The sequence below is a fragment of the Oncorhynchus mykiss genome, chromosome 20, assembly GCF_013265735.2.
Source record: "Oncorhynchus mykiss isolate Arlee chromosome 20, USDA_OmykA_1.1, whole genome shotgun sequence".
NCBI classification, from domain to species: Eukaryota; Metazoa; Chordata; class Actinopteri; order Salmoniformes; family Salmonidae; genus Oncorhynchus; species Oncorhynchus mykiss.
The window spans coordinates 8,828,957-8,854,300 of record NC_048584.1 but is presented as its reverse complement, the minus strand read 5'-3'; the positions used below and the strand labels follow the sequence as shown (position 1 = coordinate 8,854,300).

Genomic DNA, 25,344 nt, shown 5'->3' with positions numbered 1-25,344 from the left:
GTTCCACGAAATGAGTGTATTTTGTATCCCTTTGACATTTTAAGTAGAAATTGTGCACGAATAATGCATTTTAAAGGCCTGTTACATTCAATAAAGTGCCCTTTAATATCGACCACATGGTTAATTCAGTTAATCTGAAATCCGTGCACCCTCTGTGACATCTAGGAAGATTTTAACCCACTTAACCCTAAAATGTCTCTACGTTTTCACCATCAATGCAAAGCCCTAGTTATTTTGTTGCTCATTTCTGAAGACTATTATTTACTAGTGATTTATTTGTCTCTCACCTTATTTTAAGGTCAACCCTGTAACGTGAACTGAACTCTCATTGTAATATACTGAAACTGTAACTTTAGTTGTGTAAAAGCAGGTGAGCTGGTTCTACGCTCTCCTCTGTCTCATCCCTCTCTCATCTTTCTGCAGGTGGGGAATCTGGGGCTTCTCTTCATGCTGCTCTTCTTTATCTTCGCAGCACTGGGAGTGGAACTGTTTGGTGATCTCAGTAAGGACACCACGCACACACACACACACACAGCTGCTCTGGGTATAAATGTTCTCTGCTGGGGCTTCATTCACATTAGGTCTTAATTGCTTTCTTTCGATTCCTTTGTTGAAATAATTGATTGATTTCACTAATTGTGGCTTTTAGCTTCCAGATAAATATAATCATTTCACCGTGATTATGACTTAATTGGAGAGCTCTGTTACGTCGGAACACACACACACCCCAAGCTCTCTCGTTTTCCCTCTCCCTCTCTCTGTCTCTCTGTCAGTTTGTGATGAGCTGCACCCGTGTGAGGGCTTGGGACGCTACGCTACGTTTAAGAACTTTGGCATGGCCTTCCTGTTGCTGTTCAGAGTATCCACCGGAGACAACTGGAACGGCATAATGAAGGTGAGACTGGGCTGCCACTTTGTGTGCAGTGTCTGTGTTGTGTCTCTTTCTTCATGTGTTCATCCACATATGTGTGTCCCCTCCAGGACACCCTGCGAGACTGTCAACAGGAGAATGCAGGCACCTGTTACAACACGGTGGTCTCTCCTATCTACTTTGTCTCCTTTGTGCTGACTGCCCAGTTTGTCTTGGTCAACGTGGTCATAGCCGTCCTCATGAAGCACCTGGAGGAGAGCAACAAAGAGGCCAAGGAGGAGGCAGAGCTAGAGGCTGAACTAGAGCTGGAGCTCCAGCATGGAGGAAGGGGAGGGTGTGGCAGTGGGAGATCACCCCAGCTAAGCCCTCTGGCCCTGGGCATGGAGGAGGGATCTGGCGGCTCCCCCTGGAGGTCTCCAGAGAGGGAGATCCAGAGGGGCAATGTGATGGATTCTCCCCCAGCAGATATCACTAGAAGAGACTCCATACACATCAGCACTGATGCTCCGCTAGGCCTGGAGCCACCACTAGAGGTGAGTGTGGTTGATTGACACCTGGGTGTGTGTGTGTAGTGGTGGGGTTTGGAATTCTTTCTATCCCCGGTTCAGGGGGAAACAGGAATTAGCATTGAGGAGCTACAGTAGAATCTGCAGACAGATGCTTTTGTCCACAACTGTAGAACTCCTGAATGAGTTTCCCTCTCTTGTGTATGTGTGTTTGTCTGCTTGTATATTAACCTTTATTTAAATAGGGAGTCATGCTGAAACCACAGTCTCTTTCGCAGATGAGCCCTGCATGAACCCATCAATAAACAACAACAATTGTACTATACATACACATCGATTACACAATACATGAAAAGCAAACACAAAACACGAAAAGCAAAACACATTCAATAATATGAAACAAACACATTCTTCAGAAAAAAGGCTGTCTCAAATCTGCCTGAATTGCCCTAGAGCAGGTTTCCCCAACTGGGGAGCCAGTGGTTTTATTTGGCCCCCCCAAGTTTGTTTGGACACACCGACTCATTCAAGGATTTTTTTATTTATTTTTTTACTATTTTCTACATTGTATAATTATAGTGAAGACATCAAAACTATGAAATAACACATATGGAATCATGTAGTGACCAAAAAAAAGTGTTAAAAAAATCTAAATATATTTTATATTTTATATTCTTCAAAATAGCCAACCTTTGCCTTGATGACAGCTTTTTACACTCTTGGCATTCTGTCAACCAGCTTCACCTGGAATGCTTTTCCAACAGTCTTGAAGGAGTTCCCACAAATGCTGAGCACTTGTTGGCTGCTTTTCCTTCACTCTGCAGTCCAACTCATCCCAAACCATCTCAATTGGGTTGAGGTCGGGTGATTGTGGAGGCCAGGTCATCTGATGCAGCACTCTCCTTCTTGGTCAAATAGTCCTTACACAGCCTGGAGGTGTGTTTTGGGTCATTGTCCTGTTGAAAAACAAATGATTGTCCCACTAAGCGCAAACTAGATGGGATGTCTATCACTGCAGAATGCTGTGGTAGCCATGCTGGTTAAGTGAGCCTTGAATTCTAAATATATTACTGACAGTGTCACCAGCAAAGTTCCCCCACACCACCACACCTCCTCCTCCATGCTTCATGTTGGGCCACACATGCAGAGATCATCCATTCACCTACTCTGCGTCTCACAAAGACACAGCAGTTGGAACCAAAAATCTAAAATGTGGACTCATCAGACCAAAGGACAGATTTCCACCGGGCTAATGACCGTTGCTCGTGTTTCTTGGCCCAAGCCAGTCTCTCCTTTTTATTGGTGTTCTTTAGTAGTGGTGTAATCTGAACAGTTGATGTTGGGATGTGTCTTTTTCTTGAACTCCGTGAAGTATTTATTTAGGCTACAATCTGAGGCTGGTAATGAACTCTTCCTCTGCAGCAGAGGTAACTCTGTGTCTTCCTTTCCTGTGGCGGTTCTCATGAGAGCCAATTTCATCATTGCGCTTGATGGTTTTTGTGACTGCGCTTGAAGAAATGTCAATGCTCTTGAAATTTTCCAGATTGACTGACCTTCATGTCTTAAAGTAATGATGGACTGTCATTTCTCTTTGCTTATTTGAGCTGTTTTTGCCATAATATGGACTTGGTCTCTTACCAAATAGGGCTATCTTCTGTACACCACCCTTACCTTGTCACAACACAACTGATTGTCTCAAATGCATTAAGAATGAAAGAGATTCCACAAATTAACTTTTAACAAGGCACACCTGTTAATTGAAAAGCATTCCAGGCGATGACCTCATGAAGCTGGTTGAGAGAATGCCAAGAGTGTGCAAAGCTGTCATCAAGGCAAAGGTTGGCTACTTTGAAGAATCTCAAATGAACTTTTTTGGATACTACATGATTCCATGTGTTATTTCGTAGTTTTGACGTCTTCACTGTTATTCTACAATGTGGAAAATAGTAAAACAAGTAAGAAAAACCCTTGAATGAGTAAATGTGTCCAAACCTTTGACTGATACTGTATACATTTTATTTTACATTTTTATATGGACATAAAAGACTGTAAAAACACCAGGGAATCAGCTCCAAGTGATTTTAATTTTGCAGGTCTGTTCCCAAGAATTACCAAGCATGATAGAGAGAGACGTGCGATCATAAACTAATGTAAGCAAGGTTTGAAATTATTATATCTGTTTGGGCTTCTTGCAGCCAATTTGCGGTCAACAAACTATCTTTAATTATGTTCCGGTTCCCCGACCATCCACTCAAGAAAAGAACAGCCCACGGCTGAATCTATTTAATGATCCCTCCACTAGAGGTACCAACTACACCAACTTTAAGGACTTTTGGAAATCATTCCACATGAGCTGTAAAATAACTAAAAGCACATTTACCTGACTGGGTGGAGATAGAAGGGATTTCCAGGGTTAGACATCCCCTTGAGTCCAGGTCTGGTGACTTATACAGCTTGGGGCAGCAGGGTAGCATAATGGTTAGAGCGTTGGGCTAGTAACCGGAAGGTTGCAATTTCAAATCCCTCAGCTGACAAGGTATGAATCTGCTGTTCTACCCCTGAACAAGGCAGTTAACCCACTAGGCCGTCGTTGACTTGCCTAGTTGAATAAAGATAAATAATAAAGGTTAACAATTTATTTATTTTTTATTTATTAGGAACCCCGTTAGCTGACGCCAATTACTGGTGTCCGACACATGAAACAGACATTACAGACAAAATACTTTATAATTTACATGCATTTAAAAAATATTAACATGTAGTGTGTGTGTGTGTGTGTGTGTGTGTGTGTGTGTGTGTGTGTGTGTGTGTGTGTGTGTGTGTGTGTGTGTGTGTGTGTGTGTGTGTGTGTGTGTGTGTGCACCTATCAGTTACACATACGTGTCAGTATATACACACAACAATGAGATAGGTATGACGGAAGTTTATGCAACAGGGCTTCATAGAGTGCAATGCATCGATCTATGAGACTTCAAAGAGGACCAGCTTACTTTCGGATACAAAATGCAATGATGTGTACTGAACCTTTTTCCCGTAATAAAGTTGCGTATGTGTATCAGTCCCAGTAGACGAGTGCCAGCCGTAGGTCACTGTAATGCCATGGGAAAGACAGGACACAGCCGTATGTTGTTTACTAGACTGCTATTTCCAGCCAACAGGCCTTTTTATAGTGACTAGAGGTTGGGCTGTATCATTCTTCTGATGTTATCTCTCTCTCCTCTCTGTCATCCCTCGCTGGCAGAAACATGTGTGGTTAAACTCTGTTTCCTCTCCCTCTGGGGTTGAGAGTGGAGTTTTAGTAGTGTTTTACTGCCCCCTTCTGGTTTGGTGAAGAAACTTTCAGTATTAAGGAACATGACTGATTGCGAGTATTGGTTCTGTGTAGACCAGACGTAGGTTAACAACCTGATGCTTGTCCTGAACCATGTGCACACACCACCTGCGTTTTATTCTCTGTATGTGTTCTACCACACCTGACCTTGTCGTCTTCGCTCACTTCCTTCCTCCTTCTGCTCCCTTTTTCCCGTTTGTCTTTCTTTCTGTGTGTCTCTCTATTTCTGTCTATGTTTCTCTCTTATTCTCTCTGTCTGTCTGTCTGTCTGTCTGTCTGTCTGTCTGTCTGTCTCTCTCCCTGTCTCCCTATCCGTCTCTCTCTCTCTCTCTCTCTCTCTCTCTCTCTCTCTCTCTCTCTCTCGGTCTCTCTCGGTCTCTGTCACCCTATGTCCATCTGTAGCGAAGAGCGATGTTTGACTCGGTCTCCTCGGTGATCCAGGGTTCGATGGAGGGAGAGTTGAGTCTGATGGACAACCTGTCAGGGTCAATATGTCACTACTACGCCCTACCCCCACTACCCAGCAAGCACTGCAGTGACAAGAAGGTCAATGAACTCGCCTGCGCAACCCTACCATTCTTCCGACTCAGCCGATCACTCACCCACACACCCATGCTGAAGTCTTCGCTCAGCCTCAATCTATGGCACACACCCTCCTCTCAACTCTAACTCAACCCTTTTCCCCCTCCTGTTTCTCTTACCCCACTCAACTCTCTCACCTCTAACTGTGTGTTCCCATTTCTCTCTAATCCCCTGTGTGTTCCTTGGCCAATAATATTATTAGAAATGTGGTCACCCTCCAATATCCCTCTCTCAGCTTGGCTGTATAGGGTAATGATAAGGTAGTATACCTACCGCACACAGACACACACACACTCACACACACACACACACACACACACACACACACACACACACACACACACACACACACACACACACACACACACACACACACACACACACACACACACACACACACTTGGCTTTGAGCTTTGAAAACGAACCACCCATTGGATTGAGCACCAACTAATGATAATAATTTGACTCCGCTGCCAAGCTGGCTGGACACACACACGTACGTGATAATTTCCCGAACATTGAGCAATGTATCACTGTTGAATTATGCATCTGAATGTCTCCTTTTCCCCATTCAGGACAAAATGATTCAGCCAATCACATTAGCATTGCTAAACAGTGTCTGCTAAAGCTTTTAAAATGGATTGAGGCTAACGTAATGCCGCAGCAGTAATAGCCTCACTGCCTCTCCCTCTCTGTCTGATTCTGAAAAGTTAGCAGAAATCTCTTCCAGGCGCCCACTCAGTCTCTGCCAGTTAGGACCCCTGCCCCTGTCTGCACGGCTGGCCCAGTCGTTTGCCTGTCAAAAAGCATTTCCTCAATTCATTCTCCCGGTTAGGGGTGAGTGAGGGAGTGAAGTCGGAAACAGTAAGCGTTTAGCAGAGCAAGCTCTGAGAGTTTGAACCCTTCCAAGATGGTGCTCAGTGTTGTGAAACTATGCTAGCTCTACTAAGGTTGCATTACACGAGGTTTGTTTATTATCCCAGCTCATCCTCTGTCAATTACTCTTCATAAAAAGTTGAACCTTTTCAATATCATATAAGAGACCATTTTGTGGTTTGTCTGTGGGACGTCATATTGCCGTGTATTTGTCATCTATATGGATGGATGTTGTTTCATTAACTGTTGGTCTGTAGATTTACTTGAACTGTTGTTTGTCATATCTGTTTGTCTGGAATTAGGTTGATATATCTGTGTGTGTGTGTGTGTTGGTTTGTGTGTGATTTATCCATGTATCTGTTGATATGTCTGTTGTTGATTCAATCTCAGGTGTTAGGTGTAGGGTTGTTTGCTATATCTACCGTATGTAATTGTGTGTTGTTACAGCACACGCTGTCTGATGACTTGTCACATCTGTGCTATGCATGTCATCACGTTGTGGGATGTGTCATGCCACTGTCTGTTTGTGTGATTAGCCGGATTGTGTGTGCGTGCGTGTGTGTCTTCTCTGCTCACCGGGCCTTGTTTGTTCTCTATCTAGATCCCTCTAGCGGAGATGGAAGCTCTCTCTCTGACCTCCGACAAATCCTGGTCCCTAGCTCTCACCGACGACTCCACCCCTGATGATATTAACCCTCTCTTACTAACCAGTCTGGAGTCCAACGTACTGACAGTTCCTCTCTCTCTCTCTTAATCCCATCGCCTCCTCTTCCTCTGCTGTCTCTTGTAGCTTAGCCTTTCCCAAGGGAGCTTCCGAACTCAGCTGGCCCCTCCAGTCTCACTCTCTCTGGGGTACTGGCTATAGGTTGGAGGTTACCTTCTGGATGTCAATTAGGCATATATAAACATGTCTAAAGTAACCAATGAATTTAGCATGCAATGGACACGATTGTAATTTGGTAATCAAGCAACTTGTCAACTTGAACACTAATTGAGTGGCAGCGATAGGGTAGAGAGGGACACGAGGTGAAGGTACTCCCTCTACACTACTTCAGTTCTAATTAGTCTCCTCACAATGTCCTTTACGGTGGCTCAGAGAGGACATCTCTGCTCTCAGCTCTCTGAGTTTCCCCCACGCACCGTAGCTAATTGAGAGTTGTCGGGAAACAATCGGGGATAATTTATGACCAATTTACCCTCGTTAGCTTGAGAGTCGTTCTCTCTCCGTTGCATGTCAGACACAGAGAGCGGTGGCGACGTACAACCTTGCCACTCATCACAAGGGCGTTGAACTAATCAATCAGGTTATATTGTAGCGTGGGATGAATGTAATAGCTGTGTCAGGGGGATTTTCCGAACCCAGCACATGCATCACCCAGACACATTAATGATTTCAAATGAATCTTAGAACTGGAGGTAAAACACAGAGAGATGTGAGCAGGACACACACATGAGTTTGGAAGAACCTGGAGATTTTTTAACCATCCGCTCTTCTCCCTCGCTCTCTCTCTTTCTCTCTCTTTTTCATTCCACCTTTCTAGCCTGGTGTTTGTCCGTTCCAGTCCAGTCCAGTAGACTAGTGCGCCTGCTCGCCTGCCCGTACCTCTTTTTCTCTTTTTGTCTCTGTCTCGCTCTCTTATCTTTCTCTGTCTCTCTCATAAGAGAGAACCTTTCCCCTTTCTCTGTCTCTCTCTGTCTACCTCTATTTCTTTATTTTGTCTCTGTCCTCTCTCTTTTTTCCCTGTTCGCTTTCTCTCTCTCTCTCTCTCTCTCTCTCTCTCTCCCTATCTCTCTCTCTCTCTCTCTCTCTTGCTCTCTCTCTTTTGTGCCGTCCTCTGTGTTTTAAACAATGTGACAAGTGAATGTAGTGCCACTCCGATCTCTGTGGTTAGTAGCTGTGGGTTAGATATGTTGTCTGCTAGCCAAGGACATAGCAGGGCACTGGCCTAGCTTGCATTTTCTGTCTCTCAGAACCCAGGGATAGAATAAACCTCCTGCTCTAAATCTGTTGCCTAAACGATAAACGATTACAGCAAAAAAAAGCTCAAGCATCCAAATGCTTCATTCATTTGTCTTGCTACAGTAAAGACATAGACAATGTGGTTTCAGTTAGTTTCAGTAACTCTGATCCCAGAGCCAGGTCTTTGCCAGTCTCCTCTCTGCCACTAGTGCAATGATGCCGTCTGTCTGGTCTGTCGCTCAGTGTGCCAACAATTACTTCCTTCATGTGTGTATGTGTGGAGTGTGTGTGTGTGAGGGAGTGTGTGAAGTCTCTGCTAAAGACCTGTGGTCAGACCGCCAAGTAGTTCCAGAAAGAGGCTGACTTCTCTGTCCCTCAGGTGGAGTTACTTGATCCTGGGGAGCCGTTGGAGGACAACCTGTTGAGTGTACGGAAGTCAGCGGTGGGCCGCACCCACTCTCTACCCAATGACAGCTACATGTTCCTGCCTCTGGAGCCCTTCGGACCCCCAGGAGCCGGCCTGGCTCCTGGCTTATCTCCAGTACTGACACAGTCTACAGGGCCGCAGCACATAGAGGCACTTAGCAGCGCCCTGTCAGGTACAGTACAGAGACTCCCTCTACATGCCGACATTGTTTACACACGCACACTGACACACGCACACAGACACACACAAACGGACACAAACACACACACAGAAACACACACACATACACACACACATAGTAACCTTTCCCCTTGACCAAAGTGAATGCTGTCAGGAAAACCAATACATTTCTAGAACAGTAGGACCCGGAACCAACCTCACCCACACCTACTGTTTTGATAATCTCTTGTTGTTTTTGTGTGTGAGAATCAAGTTATATTTGTGTTGTGTGTGTTACCACAGGCTCCAGTACCTCGGTGCGGTCCCAACCAGAGGAGAGCTCCCAGCAGTCGGCTGTGCCTACAGACATCTTCAGACCCATCAGTCCTCACAGCCTCTCAGACTCAGAGAATATACCCCGACTACCCCCGCCACAGCACACACACACACTTAGCCGCACACTCCGCAGACAGGTGAGACACAGACATAGAGGCAAACACACACAACCCATACACACACACACACACCGGAGGTAACAAATGTTTTCTATCAGAAATGACTGTTCATCATTGTGTTTTTCTCCTCATGTTTCTGCTGTGATATGATGTTTTTCGTAAACTTTCCTTCCTCTCAGCTCTGCTCTTAATGCTGTCTTCTCTCCTCCCTCCTGCCTCCCTTCTTCCTGTCTGTTTTATGTTTCTAACTTCTCCATCCCTCCTCCCCTCCTCCCTCCACCCTCACAATGCTCTCCGTCCCCTGTCCATCTCTCTGTCCATCTGCTTGCCTCCCGTTCCTGTGTCCGCTACCAACAGAGTCTAGTTCAGCAACCACCAGACCCGGAGCTGCTGATCAAACACAGATACTCCTGTTTCTGAGACAGTAAAATAACAACCCCTGACCCTCTACCGCTCATTTCAGAAACACTGAGCGTCCCTATTTCTTATCCACCTCGCCTCCAACACACACACACACACGTGCGCGCTCGCTCACACACACATTTCTCTTTCCCTGACCTCTCCTCCTCCCCTTCTTGCTCCATTGTTTGTCTGTCTTCTGCTGACCATCTGCCACAATGCATCTCACTTGACCCACCGTCATACAGTAGGTAGCGTTGAACATCGTTTTGGAATGGCTAGACTGTTAATTCTCATAGAAATAGGGTACTATATTGTTTCTGAACCCCTATAAGGGTCATATGAACTACCCACTGAAATCGTTATCACACATCTGTTGATTGATGGAATGTATTTGAGTTTAAGATGCAGTCAGTTTGTCTATTAAATGTAGGCGTTGGCCAACACATCACACTATTGTAACTACATATTACACTGTTATAACTCAGGGTTTAAATCAGGACTGTCAGTTCTGTTCATAATATTTGGCCACATATTTGTTTGACTGTTTTAGAGCACTTGTCCTTGTTGGGCAGTATTGTGATTGTATGAAGATGATTATGTTGATGAAATAGTTACTATTGAGAAGGAGTTATGATATGACATTTTTTTTAACGTTACCCCGTATGACAGGAAATGTTCTACAACCACAAATAGGCATTGATAAAAAAAATGTAAGAGTTGGCTCCATTGTTAGTGCTACTGTAGCTGTGGTATTGGCTTGGTTATACTATCTTAGTCCGCTAGATGTCACTGTTGTCACATCATCCATGCGTTCTGTCAAGACACACAAATCTTCAAGTCATGAATATTCTGTGAACAATCATGTCCCAGTTGTCCCAAAACTCTTAAATAGCTACCTTTTCTTTTCTGTCCATATTTTGTCACATAACAACCAAGATACTTCAGATCTGTGGTCTCAAATTGCATAAGATATGGAAAGGATGCTATTTGAGACTTTTGTAACTTTTATAGTGTGTCATTGTGTTCTACTAACCTTTCCTCTCCTGTAGCTACACACAGACCCAGTACCCTCTGCCCTTTGCCCTCTGACCTCGGAGGAAAAAAAGCTGAAGGGCTGCCCTATAGTACCACTCTCTAAAATTTCCAATACATTTTTGTCATTGGGGAGTTAGCTGACTGGGCTACAAGGGCAGAGGGTATTGAGGATATTGGGCATTTGGAAGAGGCTCAAAATGCAGTGCACCAGACCAGGCATATCTCCCAATACTCCTTCTGTTAAACAGGGAATTAACATTGGGCACTCAATTAGAACTTGGGAAACCACGGTTGTACCCAGTGTCCTAGCTGAGACAAACTGTGCCCTACTACTGCTGCTACTGTAAATCACATGCTGTCACTGAATCTCTTCATAAAACAGATACTCTTGACACATATCTGAACCTGGAATGGTTTCCTTGTGCAATAAACATACAGCAATACACTTACTAGTTGACGTACAAATTGTACTGCACTCTATTGCAATTTCAACATTTCCTCTGTATCACAATGAGGCAGAGACGGTATTGAGAGCATGCTGGTCTAATGGTGAACTCTGACCTTCACTCCTATTGGTCATCCTCACCCAGTCACCTCACACTAACCAGTCTCCCACCTCTCACCCCCTCATGTCCCCCTAACCACCCAACCCCTGTGTCTCAATCTCTCCCTCCCTGCCTCACCCCTCTCCCTGTTCTTCTCTCCCACTCCTCTTCCACCTTTCTCCATTTCTTTCAAACTCTGCCTCACTGCATCATCCCTCCTAATCCCTCTCCTCCCTCCTCCCCCTCTCTCCCTCCTTCCTCCACCAGGTGGCAGTATCTAATGATTCCCAGGAGGCTCTGTGGTCTGACGGAGGGGAGGGGGTCCTAAATGTAGCTTCCCTAGCCCTCCCCCTTTCCTCCTCCTCTTCCTCATCCTCCCATCTTCACCAGCAGCCTTCTCTCTGGCTGGTCCCTGCCACCCCAGGGGCGTCCCCTCAACTGTCGCGCCCCAGTAGTGTTCACACCCAACACCCCTTCTCAAACCACGACCAGCACCACCTCTCCTCCTCACCCAACTCCCCCTCCTCCCTCTCCTCACCCCCTCCTCCCCTCCCCTCCGCTCGCCCCTGGAGACAGGAAGAGGCCTCGGCAGACCACGAGGTGTCGCTCATCAACCGGGCGGGGCTGGCGGGGAGTGAGGATGTCACCGGTGTCGGACTGGAGTCAGAGGTCGGAGGTCTCAATGGCAGTTACCAAGGTCATGAGGTTGGCCGTGGTGAGGGGAGCCGGCCATGCCTGAGACAGCTGAAGAGGTTCCACAGCGCTGACGCCCAGGGCCGGAGCATTCTAGCGTCCCGGCCACGCCCCCTGTCCTGGTTGGACGATCCTCGGCGCCACTCAGTGGAGGTGTGTTCGTCTGTAGAGTCCAGTCCCCAGCGCAGCACCACGTCCTCGGGGTTCGTCTCCCGAGCAGACAGCCTCCAGATCCACTCCCAGACCACAACAAAGACCCTGCCCTCTCCCCGACGCAAGAAGAAAATGAGCCCCCCGTGTATCTCCGTAGACCCCCCTGATGGACTGGAGTCCCAGCCCGGCCTCCAACCTACCCTGGGAGGTTTGGGGGGCCTAGGGATGCCCCCTCCCTTACCCAGCCGGGATACCTCCTGTCTGAGGAGGCGGGCTCCCTCCAGTGACTCCAAGGACTCCTTTGACCTCGGGGCAGGAGAGGGGCTGGGCCAGGAGGGAGGGGGGCCCAACCCCAAGCTGTTGACTCTGCCCAGCTTCTCCTTTGAGAAGACAAGCTCTGAGCACTGAACACTCACACACACTGATGTACACACACACACTAACACACACACACACACACAGCAAACCATTAAGCACATAGGCACACAGACACACACATGCAAACACACGATACACTTGGTGTATCCGTGATGGTGATAGTCGTAGTAATAATACCGTAGAGAGTAATTATGGTAAAACTACAACAAAACGGTCAAATCATCCTTGGTTTTATTGAGGATCCGTGCAGTACTGTCGTAGTGTGACCATCCCTTGTCTTTGTATTGTTGTACTGCCAAAACCACAAGAACGTGAAAAGAACACAGCATAAGCAGAGTTGAAACAAGAATACAAACATGACTGTTTCTCTTCTACCACACCTGCATGCCGCCATTGGCTGCAGGTCGACCCCATGACCTCTGGAGTGTCAGCAGCACCAATAACTTTGGATAGCGCCTGCCTGTGGCCACTATTGGGAATGCTCAGTGTTAGACAGTGGGACTTCACCCTCACACGGGCAACAGTGGAGGTACAAAGCAATATGAACGATTTAGAGACACTATTTTCTTAAATTATTGGGCCATAGTGTTTGTACAGGATGTAGATTTTTTAATTATTTCATTATATATTTTTTGGGGGTGATCTTTTTTGTGATGGGTTTTAATTTTTCTCTGTTTGTTTCAATGTTCGAATTTTTTTTTAGCTAGTCAGTTTTGTTTAATTTTAGGGATATTTTCTAGCTTTCTTGATTTGCTGAGGAAAGTGATTTTTTTTTCCAAAGTGCTGAGAATCATGTATTTGTAGGATTAATATATATATATAAACAACTCATTAAACTGAGCTTGGATTTTTAAGCACAAGAAGGGGACTTTGGTGGTTTGAAGGTAGGCAACAGAATGGTATAAGTCAATGTGTTGTTATTTACTTCATAACAAACATTACAGACTAAAACTTTAGAGCAGTGTTTGAAGATTTTTATTGACAGGATAAAATCTAACGAGATGCATTATCATATTTTCAAGGCTGTCCTGATTTCACAAAACACACATACAATAATATTCAATCCAACATACTCTGATTTCTTCAACACAATCCTGGGAATTCGTTATTTACGTCTTGAAAGAACTTGATGTAGTATGTCTGAATCTACAGTGCCTTCAGAAAGTATTCATATCCCTTGACCTATTCCACATTTTGTTGTGTTATAGTCTGAATTAAAAATGGATTTAAAAAATGCTCACGTATCTACACACAAAGTGACAACATGTTTTTAGAAATATTTCGCAAATTTATTGAAAATTAAATACAGAAATATCTCATTTACATACAGTACCAGTCAAAAGTTTGGACACATCTACTCGTTCAAAGGTTTTTCTTTATTTTTACTATTTTTTACATTGTACAATAATATTGAAGATATCAAAACTATGAAATAACACATATGGTATCATGTAGTAACCAAAAAAGTGTTAAACATATATTTTATATTCTTCAAAGTAGCCACCCTTTGCCTTGAGGATAGTTTGCACTCTCAACCAGCTTCACCTGGAATGCTTTCCAACAGTCTTGAAGGAGTTCCCACATAAGCTGAGCACTTGTTGGCTGCTTTCCCAAACCATCTCAATTGGGTTGAGGTCTGGTGATTGTGGAGGCCAGGTCATCTGATGCAGCACTCCATCACTCTCCTTCTTGGTCAAATAGCCCTTACACAGCCTGAAGGTGTGTTGGGTCATTGTCCTGTTGAAAACAAATGATAGTCCACTAAGTGCAAACTAGATGGGATGGCGAATCAATGCAGAATGCTGTGGTAGCCATGCTGGTTAAGTGAGCCTTGAATTCTAAATATATTACTGACAGTGTCACCAGCAAAGTTCCCCCACACCACCACACCTCCTCCTCCATGCTTCATGTTGGGCCACACATGCAGAGATCATCCATTCACCTACTCTGCGTCTCACAAAGACACGGTGGTTGGAACCAAAAATCTTACATTTGGACTCATCAGTCCAAGGGACAGATTTCCACCGGGTTAATGTCCATTGCTCATGTTTCTTGGCTCAAGAAAGTCTCTTCTGATTGGTGTCCTTTAGTAGTATTTCTTTTCATCAATAAGACCATGAAAGCCTGATTGCTGCAATCTCCTCTGAACAGTTGAGGTGTGTCTGTTACTTGAACTCTGTGAAGCATTAATTTGGGCTGCAATTTCTGAGGCTGGTAACTCTAATGAACGTATCCTCTGCAGCAGAGGTCACTCTGGGTCTTCCTTTCCTGTGGCGCTCCTCATGAGAGCCAGTTTCATCATAGCGCTTGATGGTTTTTAGTTCTTTACATTTTCTGGATTGACTGACCTTCATGTCTTAAATGTAATGATTGAGTGTCATTTCTCTTTGCTTATTTGAGCTATTCTTGCCATAATATGGACTTGGTCTTTTACCAAATAGGGCTATCTTCTGTACACCATCCCTACCTTGTCACAAAACAACTGATTGGCTCAAACGCATTAAGAAGGAAAAAAATACCCCAAATAACTTTTAACAAGGCACACCTGTTAATTGAAAAGCATTCCAGGTGACCACCTCATGAACCTGGTTGAGAGAAATGGGTTTGATCCTCTTTTTTTTTCTTTTTTTTCCTGCCTAAAATGACATACCCAACTGTTGCTCAGGACCTGAAGCAAGGATTTGCATATTCTTGATACCATTTGAAAGGAAACACTTTGAAGTTTGTGGAAATGTGAAATTAATATAGGAGAATGTCAAATCAAATCCAATTGTATTTGTCACATACACATGGTTAGCAGATGTTAATGTGAGTGTAGCGAAATGCTTGTGCTTCTAGTTCCGACAATGCAGTAATAACCAACGAGTAATCTAACCTAACAATTCCACAACTACTACTTTATACACACATGTGTAATGTACGTAATGTACATACATATGTACATAAAGATATATGAATGAGTGATGGTACAGAACGGCATAGGCAAGATGCAGTAGATGGTATCGAGTACAATATATACATATAAGATGAGTAGTGTAGGGTATGTAAACAAAGTGGCATAGTTTAAAGTGGCTAGTGATACATGTATTACATAAAGATGCAGTTGATGATATAGAGTACAGTATATACATATACATATGAGATGAGTAATGTAGGGTATGTAAACATTATATTATATTAAGTGGCATTGTTTAAAGTGGCTAGTGATACATTTTTTACATCAATTTACATAAATTTCCATTATTAAAGTGGCTGGAATTGAGTCAGTATGTTGGCAGCAGCCGCTCAATGTTAGTGGTGGCTGTTTAACAGTCTGGCCTTGAGATAGAAGCTGTTTTTCAGTCTCTCGACCCCTGCTTTGATGCACCTGTACTGACCTCGCCTTCTGGATGATAGCGGGGTGAACAGGCAGTGGCTCGGGTGGTTGTTGTCCTTCATGATCTTGATGTCCTGGAGGGCAGGTAGTATGCCCCCGGTGATGCGTTGTGCAGACCTTACTACCCTCTGGAGAGCCTTACGGTTGTGGGCGGAGCAGTTGCCGTACCAGGCGGTGATACAGCCCGACAGGATGCTCTCGATTGTGCATCTGTAGAAGTTTGTGAGTGCTTTTGGTGAATTTCTTCAGCCTCCTGAGGTTGAAGAGGTGCTGCTGCGCCTTCTTCACAACGCTGTCTGTGTGGATGGACCAATTCAGTTTGTCCGTGATGTGTACGCCGAGGAACTTAAATGTAACACATTAGATCTGGTAAAAGATAATACAAAGAAAAAAAATATGTTTTTTTTTCATCATCTTTGTAATGCAAGAGAAAGGCCACATTGTATTTTCCAGTTTAGGCGGAATTTAGATTTTGGCCACTAGATGGCAGCAGTGTATGTGCAGTTTTAGACTGATCCAATGAACCATTACATTTCTGTTCAAAATGATGCATCAAGACTGCCCAAATGTGCCTCATAGGTTTATTGATACATTTTCAAGTTCGTAACTGTGCACTCTCCTCAAACAATAGCATGGGATTATTTCACTGTGATAGCTACTGTAAATTGAACAGTGCAGTTAGATTAACAATAATTTAAGCTTTCTGCCCATATCAGATATGTGTATGTCCTGGGAAATGTTGTTGTTACTTACAACCTCATTCTAATCACATTTGCGCACGTTAGCTCAACCGTCCCGAGCAGGGTCACCGATCCCGTAGTTAAAGTAATGATGGACTGTTGTTTCTCTTTGCTTATTTGAGTTGTTCTTGCCACAATATGGACTTGCTCTTTTACCAAATAGGGCTATCTTCTGTATACCACCACTACATTGTCACAACACCACTGATTGGCTCAAACACATTTAGAAGGAAAGAAATTCCATTATTTCACTTTTAACAAGGCACACCTGTTATTTGAAATGCATCCCAGGTGATTACCTCATGAAGCTGGTTGGGAGAATGCCAAGAGTGTGCAAAGATGTCATCAAGGCAAAGGATGGCAACTTTTAAGAATCTCAAATATGAAATATATGTTGATTTGTTTAACACTTTTTTGGTTACTACATGATTCCATATCTGTTATAACATAGTTTTGATTTCTTCACTATTATTCTACAATGTAGAAAATAGTAAAAATAAAGAACAATCCTTGAATGAGTAGGTGTGTCCAATCGTTTGACTAGTACTGTATGTAAACATGATTTTAATAGCAGGACACTGTAAAGTCCATTCTTTCACTGAAGATTGTGAATTAGGCTGTTTGAGAAGGTTTGAATCCTAAGCAACCTGCATACACATCGTTTGAAGTACAATATACCAACATAGTTACTGTATTAGGTCAAATCTGGAAAGCCTTTGTAGAGCATGGGTGGAGTAAGCGTTGTGGTGCTCATGTGAATTTGCTTTATTTTTCGGCTTCAGGCCAATGACTACTTCTCACTTAAAACATATTTTTTTGTTTTTAATTTCCATGTTTTTTACACCAGAAGGTGATCATACAAAATTGTTTTATCTCACATAATTTATTGTCCAGGGCCAGGTTTCCCAAAAGCATCTTAAGGCTAAATTCTTCATTAGAACCTTTGTAGGTGCATCGTTAAATCTCATAGTGGTTTCCCCAAAACCACTGTTACTAATGTTGCACTTAGAAACACTAGTTATTTACCGACTGTCTCAGACCACTCGTAGAACAGCTAACTTCTATTTTGCTAATTGTAGGCTACGGTCTAATTTTTGCCTCAATTTCATGATGTGTAGGCCTAACAGCATGTGCACAATATTGTGTCAACTATTAGATTTAGTGCATAGCTTAAGCATTTACAATAAGCCGCCTCAATATTGCATCAATAGGTGATAATTTAATTCTAGGAGCTGATCCATCATCAGTATCTAATGTTAAGGTAAGATTTGACTGCAGAGCGCTGATATGCGAGCAGCGCTGCCTTTCCTTCGATCCTATCAGTATCGCCACATGCTCTAACGATGCACTTCTTGAATGTTCTCCCTATGTGGTGTTTTGGGAAATGTATGTGAGTTCTTTGGCCGTTATAGAAACGATGCATCGTTAAAACACTCATAAGCTTAAGTTCCATCACTATTGGAAAACCAGGCCCTGGCTATTACTAAATAGACATGGCTATTTGCATTCATGCAAAACATATGGATTCTCCATTTAAAGAGGGGATGGGGGTGAATATTAACAGCTGCTTTACATTAAGCACATAACCAGTTCCTGTAAGTGACTCTAAAAGTACTGAATAAGTTGGCTGAATGAGCATTTGGAAACAATAAAATAATGAAATATAATAATAAAATATAATAAAATAAAACATCCAGGGTAGTCCCCCCAGACCCCCTCTGTTTGTTACTTGTTGATGTCTACTTCCCACTAAGTAGACCTACACCAATGTATTTTTTTTGTATTTTTTCGGTCGTCCTAAAAACAGACCACTTCGATACAAGTGACTTTTCGTAGCAGGTTAGGGGAGCATTTTCGCTAACCCTAACCCTTTTCCTAACCTTACCCTCATTATCCTAACCTGCTATGTTAATTATCCTAACCAACTGCATTAATTATCCTCACCTGCTGTTTTGAAGTGGCGTGTTTTTAATCTCGTCCACGGATGTTGAAATTTGGTCTCCTGACCAAAACGGAACCAATCATAGACGTCTATGTTTGTTTCAGATTTGGTCCGATCTGGACTGGCCTATATTGTAAAAAGTCTGGGGGTCCCTGAGGACAGGTTTGAGAACCACTGTAGCAGAACACCGCAGAATGCAGTACATTACCGCACAGTAAAACAAAAGTAAAGAAAGTATTTCCAACATTCTTTCAGAATCAAAAATGAACATGACTTCAACGTCTGGGAAAGACAACTTTTAAACGTAATTTTGCTTAATGGGTTCAGATTTCTAGGAACACACTGAAAAATAACTTCACACTGTTGAACAGTGGCACAAATGTAGATTAGAATGGCATAAAGAAAATGGCATTAACAGGGGAGGGTGTACTGAATTCATCCTGATGAGTTGTACGGCAATCTAAGTAACATAATAAAAAAATCCTTAGCAAAATCTGTCAATTTAAACTAGAGATTTTTTTGCACCTCAATCCAGGTGCAAGGTGGCCGAGCTACAGCGTTGTTTGTCAGACCATAAAACATCCTGAAAATCGGTCTTCTAAGAAAATGTCTGTAGCGTTCAAACTGGTTGCCCTACAAACTCCCACTCGTCTGAACTCGGTAACGCTGATGTGCCAACTTTTGTCTGTAGCGTCCGAATCGTTTGAGCCATTCAGACGAATGGAAGTATGGGGGTAGTTTGTGCCAATAAAAATACGGGGTTAAATATGTGTGAATTTTATTACAAATATTTCCTGAGCTTTCTTATATCTCCTAGATATAGGACAGACACTTCAAAAACGTATTCCTTATGACTTATTTTTTGCCATTATTTTTGCCATTTATGAATGTGTTATTCAATGTGTTTCTATGGACTATAGTAGTAAAGGTATATATTTTATCATTTAAAAAAAAAAAATTCATACAGTACCAGTCAGAAGTTTGGACACACCTACTCATTAAAGGGTTTTTCTTTATTTTTACTATTTTCTACATTGTAGAATAATAGTGAAGACATCAAAACTATGAAATAACACATATGAAATCATGTAGTAACCAAAAAAGTGTTAAACATAAAAATATATTTTATATTCTTCAAAGTAGCCAACCTTTGCCTTGATTTGCACACTCTTGGCAATCTCTCATCCAGCTATACCAAGGAACTGTCTCCGAGATTTGTGATGAGAAGTGAGTGTACAAAACATTGAGGACACCTGCTCTTTCCATGACATATACTGACCAGGTAAAAGCTATGATCCCTTATTGATGTCACTTGTTAAATACACTTCAATCAGTGTAGATGAAGGGGAGGAGACAGGTTAATTAAGGATTTTTAAGCCTTGATACAATTGAGACGTGTGCCATTTAGAGGGTGAATGGGCAAGGCAACATATTTAAGTTCCTTTGAAAGGGCTATGGTAGTAGGTGCCAGGCGCACTGGTTTGTGTCAAGAACTGCAACGCTGCTGAGTTTTTCACGCTCAAGAGTTTCCAGTGTGTATCAAGATGGTCCACCACCCAAAGAACATCCAGCTTACTTGACACAACTGTGGGAAGCATTGGAGTCAACATAGACAAGCATCCCTATGGAACGCTTTCAACACCATGTGGAGTCCATGTCCCAACGAATTGAGGATGTTCTGTTGGCAAGAGGGGGGTTGGAACTCAATATTTGGAAGGTGTCCTTAATGTTTTGTCCAGTGTATATCAGGGGAAGGGTATGAAACAATTTGTAGAGTGTTGAAAGTTTCTAAGAGCACAGTGGTCTCCATTATTGGGAAATGGAAAAAATATGGAACTACCCAGACTCTGCCTAGAGCTGGCCATCCGACCAAACTCAGCAACCGGGCAAAAAGGAGCTTGGTCAGGGAGGTGATCAAGAACCCAATGACCACTCTGACAAAACTACGGAGTTCCTTGGCTGAAATTTGAGAATCAGACAGAAGGACAACAGTCTTTACAGCACTTCACCAATCTGGGCTTTATAAGATAGTGGCCAGATGAATGCCTCTCCTGAGAAAAAGGCACAAGACACCATGCCTGGAGTTTGCAAAAAGGCACACGAAAGACTCTGAGAGCATAAGGCAAACAATTATGTGATCTGATGAGACAAAAATTCAACTATTTTGCCTGAACGCAAAGTGCTATGTCTGGAGAAAACTAGGCACAGTTCATCAACCATCTCAAATGAAATGTTATTCGTCACATGCGCCGAATACAACAGTGAAACGCTTACTTACAAGCTCTTAACCAACAATGAAGTTTTAAGAAGTAAGTAGAAAAACAATAAATAAATGAACAAATTATTAAAGAGCAGCAGTAAAATAACAATAGTGAGGCTATATACAGCGGGTGCCGGTACAGAGTCAATGTGCGGGGGCACCGGTTAGTCTAGGTAATTGAGGTAATATGTACAGTCGTGGCCAAACGTTTTGAGAATGACACAAATATGAATTTCCACAACGTTTGCTGCGTCAGTGTCTTTAGATATTTTTCTCAGGTGTTACTATGGAATACTGAAGTATAATTACAAGCATTTCATACTTGTCACAGGCTTTTATTGACAATTACATGAAGTTGATGCAAAGAGTCAATATTTGCAGTGTTGAACCTTCTTTTTCAAGACCTCTGCAATCCACCCTGGCATGCTGTCAATGAACTTCTGGGCCACACTGATAGCAGCCCATTCTTGCATAATCAATGCTTGGAGTTTGTCAGAATTTGTGGGTTTTTGTTTGTCCACCCGCCTCTTGAGGATTGACCACAAGTTCTCAATGGGATTAACGTGGTAACACATGTCTTCAATTCAGAATAATCTCTAACATGCTGACCACAAAATAAATGTACACATACATGTTATTCAATCATTGCACCCACACTGCTCGTGCACGTCAACGAGCGTCTGCGTAGCCAGGCGCTAAAATAGAACTTGGTTCTATTTGTGACGCTTTATGCGCTGCAAGTCCCTCCTCTCCCATCTCCTCATTGGTTTTTAGGAGCATATACCCATGTGGGAGATTTAAAGATAAACTGAGGTCCACACTCCAGTCCAGTTGTTGGTGGTAATGCACCTTAAAGTTGGTTGCCAACCGCCATATAAACTCTGTTTACCCTTTTATCTGTGATTTAATTGTGGGAGGACCTTGTGCATTTCCGGTAAAATAATAACCCAATGTTTATATCCCAGGACAAATTAGCGAGCAACAGCAAGCTAACTAGCCAAATTGCCATAAATGTTTAATTATTTTTTGACCTGTCCCCAAATAGTTGGTTCAGAGTTCGTTTTGATATTTCAAACAAGCGTGTCCTGATCACGTCTGGTGTGGGTGGACAAAATCAACATGCGCGTGAGGTCTAGTCAGTGCGCAAGAGAAAAACTGTGTGTGTGAATACACACAGAAGCTTGCTAACAAGTTTTTAAACTATGAACAAATTCAGTGTCCTTTTAACCAAATTCAATCAGAAACTCACATCCAACCTGAATGAACATTTATTTGCCCTTTGCTTGTAAAAACAATAGACAGGAACCCCACACCCAGATTCGAATCTAATCAACTAAAATGTAAGTGATAGGAGCACACCCCTGTATTGCTCATCTTTGAACTGTCCATCGTCAGACTAACAAAATAACACACTTTCCCTGTAACAATAAATCCATAGCACTTAAAGTACAATACAACATATCAAAATGCGTAGCTCTTTATGAACTACTGAAACTATCCAAGCACGACAATTTAATTCACAGGAACATTCATTTCCTCATTCATGTTTTCATCCGTCTTCAGACCTCCAACAGGGTCCATGCTCCCAGGGTTCTGTGGGAACATCCCTTCCTGGAGAAAGCCACACATAACGTGTGTTTGACCCCTGTGTTGTATTTGACCCCATAGATGCTCATCCACTCAAACAATGTCATAAATCGTGGTTTAGTCATCACGCTGGGCCTCGGCTCCTGCAAGTCACCAGTCACGAGTATCACTTTCTCTATTTCTTCCACTAGAATTTCCCCCTCTGTGTATTCTCTGAATTGTAGAAGACAGTCGGAGGAACCAGAGAAATATGTGTATAGAGGTGATTAGACTTCAATAACTGCATTGAGTCCATGTACTAGCTACAACCCAAAGGCTTGCCAGGAGACAGTGGAGGCACTCAACAAGAATAAAAACCAAACCGTCCCCATCCCCATCTGTAGCCTCCCTGAGAGAAAGAACCACTCATATCACTTTCTAGCTCCGTGCCAATGTAGTGGTATAGTCATGTGGTAACCTTGGCGTTATGTGATCCGCCCAGGCTTGCCCATCTCTTAGTGATCCAGCCCCAGGCCTGTGGTGTCTGCCTTCAGCCCTGCTGCTGCTGCTGCTTTAAAGCCCTGGGAGAAGTCCAGGAGAGACAACTCACGTGTGATAACCCCCTCTGGCTAAGTATTGTACTTTATTCTCCTAAATCACAGGGAGAACGGCAAATGTTCTGGTATTTGATTGAATGGCGGAGGTAGGTGTCCCAGTTAGTGATCTCGCTTCCTCTCACTCTCTCTCTTTACCGCTTTTCTTTCTTTACTCTCCTCCCTTCGCTCAGATCAGATCCTGGAAAACCGCAGAAGGTCCTAGATGGAAAGATAAATCATTTATTTATTGATAAACAACCATGACAGTGGACTTGACATTTGCATTTGCACTGCATGAGGAAAACAAAACACAAAAACACTTTTTGTCTTCCCAAAAATATAGAGCCTCCCTTGGAGGGGAGCTGGAGAGGATTAGGTGACCGAAAGTAACATTAGGAACCAACGTGAGTTAAAACAGCAACATCACAGTTGAGATGTGTCTTGACAGGGTGACAGTTATTTAAAAGTCTTGTTTACCAATTTGGGTCGGTATCCGAGAAGCACAGCGGCCTTCTGGGAGGTCAGCTATGATTGGCCAGTTGCCTGCTAGATAGAGTGTGTGACCGGGGCTAGCTTAGCTCTCCGTGGGGTCGAGATTGACGCGGTGCTGGGAAGAGATAATAAATAAAAAAATCCTGATGTTCCCATCACTGACCAGGATAGGGATCCATGACCTGAGTGCTCACCTAACAATATACAACCAGAATAACAACAACAACAACATGGGGCTGGAGGAGAAGGAAACCAACCCTCATCTAATGGATACACAGGATATTTTTGTAATATGTTATTTGATTAGGTTTTATAACCTGTTTACAAACCATTTTATAAACAGATGTGATTAAAAATATATATATCTGCCCCTAAACCTTGATTGAACAGTTTGTTCATTTGTTTATGATATTCACAATAAACTGAAGGACAGTTCAGGAGGAGATGCTGGGCACAGTTCCCGTAAGACATCTTCATTGATTTCATAAGCCACTTCATCATAAAAGGATGGCCTTAAAAAATATTACTCTTTCAAGTTGTTTTTGGGGTTAGCAAAGGAGCTTCAATGATGCATTAACTTAATGGGTTTTCAGATTAGAAAAAAGCCATTTCTTTCTTTGTTATGCCTGATATAATTGACCTTTGGTTTTATAATTGACTTATTTACGTTGAGAGGAGAGAGCGATAGTTAGCTATTGCATTTGTGTGTCTGCAGAGAGAGGTTTGCAAACTTAATCACAATCACCCAAGTATGTGCTTTTAGATATCCAATATTATTGAGCAAACAGTAACAAATCTGAAATTATTACAGTGTTTTGACGTCCTGAATGAACAATCATTATAAATTGACTGAAAACAAAAGTTTCATTAAGGGAGTCAAAGGTCATGTTCCCTGCCAGGCCCAAATAAAAATAAAAAGATTAGGCATGATACAAGACACTTGGACAAGTTCCAGTATGATGTCTAAAATGATTATTAGCTACAATGTTGACAGCTAGAAGCTAGCTTGAGGTTAGCAAAACACATGCGTGCTTTCCTAGTGGAGCTCCTTACAGAGAGACCAAACCTGAGTTAAAGGGCTCTATTCTAATCTGTGCTGCGGAAGGTCAGCGCTACAGCGTGATTGAAATTTAAGGGCAATGTTCCCGCATTAGAGATTACATTCACGGTAAACGCTGCCTATGTCGGCTCAACCGCAAATTACTTTTACATTTCTATCACACAATCTGTAACGCGTCAGCGATACAAATTGAATAGAGGGAGCCCAAAGTTTTTCAAACCCCAGGATCGCCAAATAACGCAGAGAAAACCAATCGAAGAAGTTCCCAGTACAATATCTAAAACGGATCATACCAGGGTTCTTAATAAGTGACATTTGGACAAACCAGTGCCATAGACAGTAGCATAGCTAACTGATACTTCAGCCTGGCGACAGTGGTATTATCCAAACGCAGCAGAGGCTTCATGCAGCAGAGGCATCATGCAGCAGAGGCATCACGCAGCAGAGGCATCACGCAGCAGAGGCATCACGCAGCAGAGGCATCAAGGCCATGTGCCCCCTCGGATTTGTCCTGTTTAAAATAATATATATTTTTCAATGTTAAATGAATGACTTAACTTCATTTTTAAGCCCACGTTTTATCATAATTACTTATTCAAATATCTGTCATTTATAAATGTAATCTGTCACTTTATGATAACATCATTTGTGGATTAATTATAATGCCATGATATGCACCTGTATTGATGATGTGTGTTATGATCCCATGTTATGCATTGTAATTTGGATGTAATATCCTAGGCATACAATTGAACAGGTATGCTTAGATAACCTAGGCAGAAACATAGACTTTTTGTTTTTACATAGACTTACAGTAGGCATAATGAATATGGCTCTAGATTTCAGGAAAAACCTCTTTCAATTGTTTGAAATATTTAGTTAAATCATGAGCACCTAAAGTATTTCAAAATAAAACTAATCCATTTTGGATTATTTACC

General features: G+C 42.8%; 1 protein-coding gene across 1 annotated transcript in view; it reads left to right on the top strand.

The window, feature by feature from the left end:
• LOC110498733 (calcium channel, voltage-dependent, T type, alpha 1G subunit) overlaps window positions 1-13,607 on the top strand; it is a 198,628-nt gene extending 185,021 nt beyond the window's left edge. The window contains exons 28-33 of the mRNA XM_036956460.1: window positions 424-502; window positions 774-895; window positions 982-1,404; window positions 8,506-8,725; window positions 9,016-9,185; window positions 11,417-13,607. Coding sequence (XP_036812355.1) covers window positions 424-502; window positions 774-895; window positions 982-1,404; window positions 8,506-8,725; window positions 9,016-9,185; window positions 11,417-12,403 — 2,001 coding nt within the window. The 3' untranslated portion in view covers window positions 12,404-13,607. The remainder of the gene's footprint in view (window positions 1-423; window positions 503-773; window positions 896-981; window positions 1,405-8,505; window positions 8,726-9,015; window positions 9,186-11,416) is intronic.
• Window positions 13,608-25,344: the final 11,737 nt, after the last annotated feature.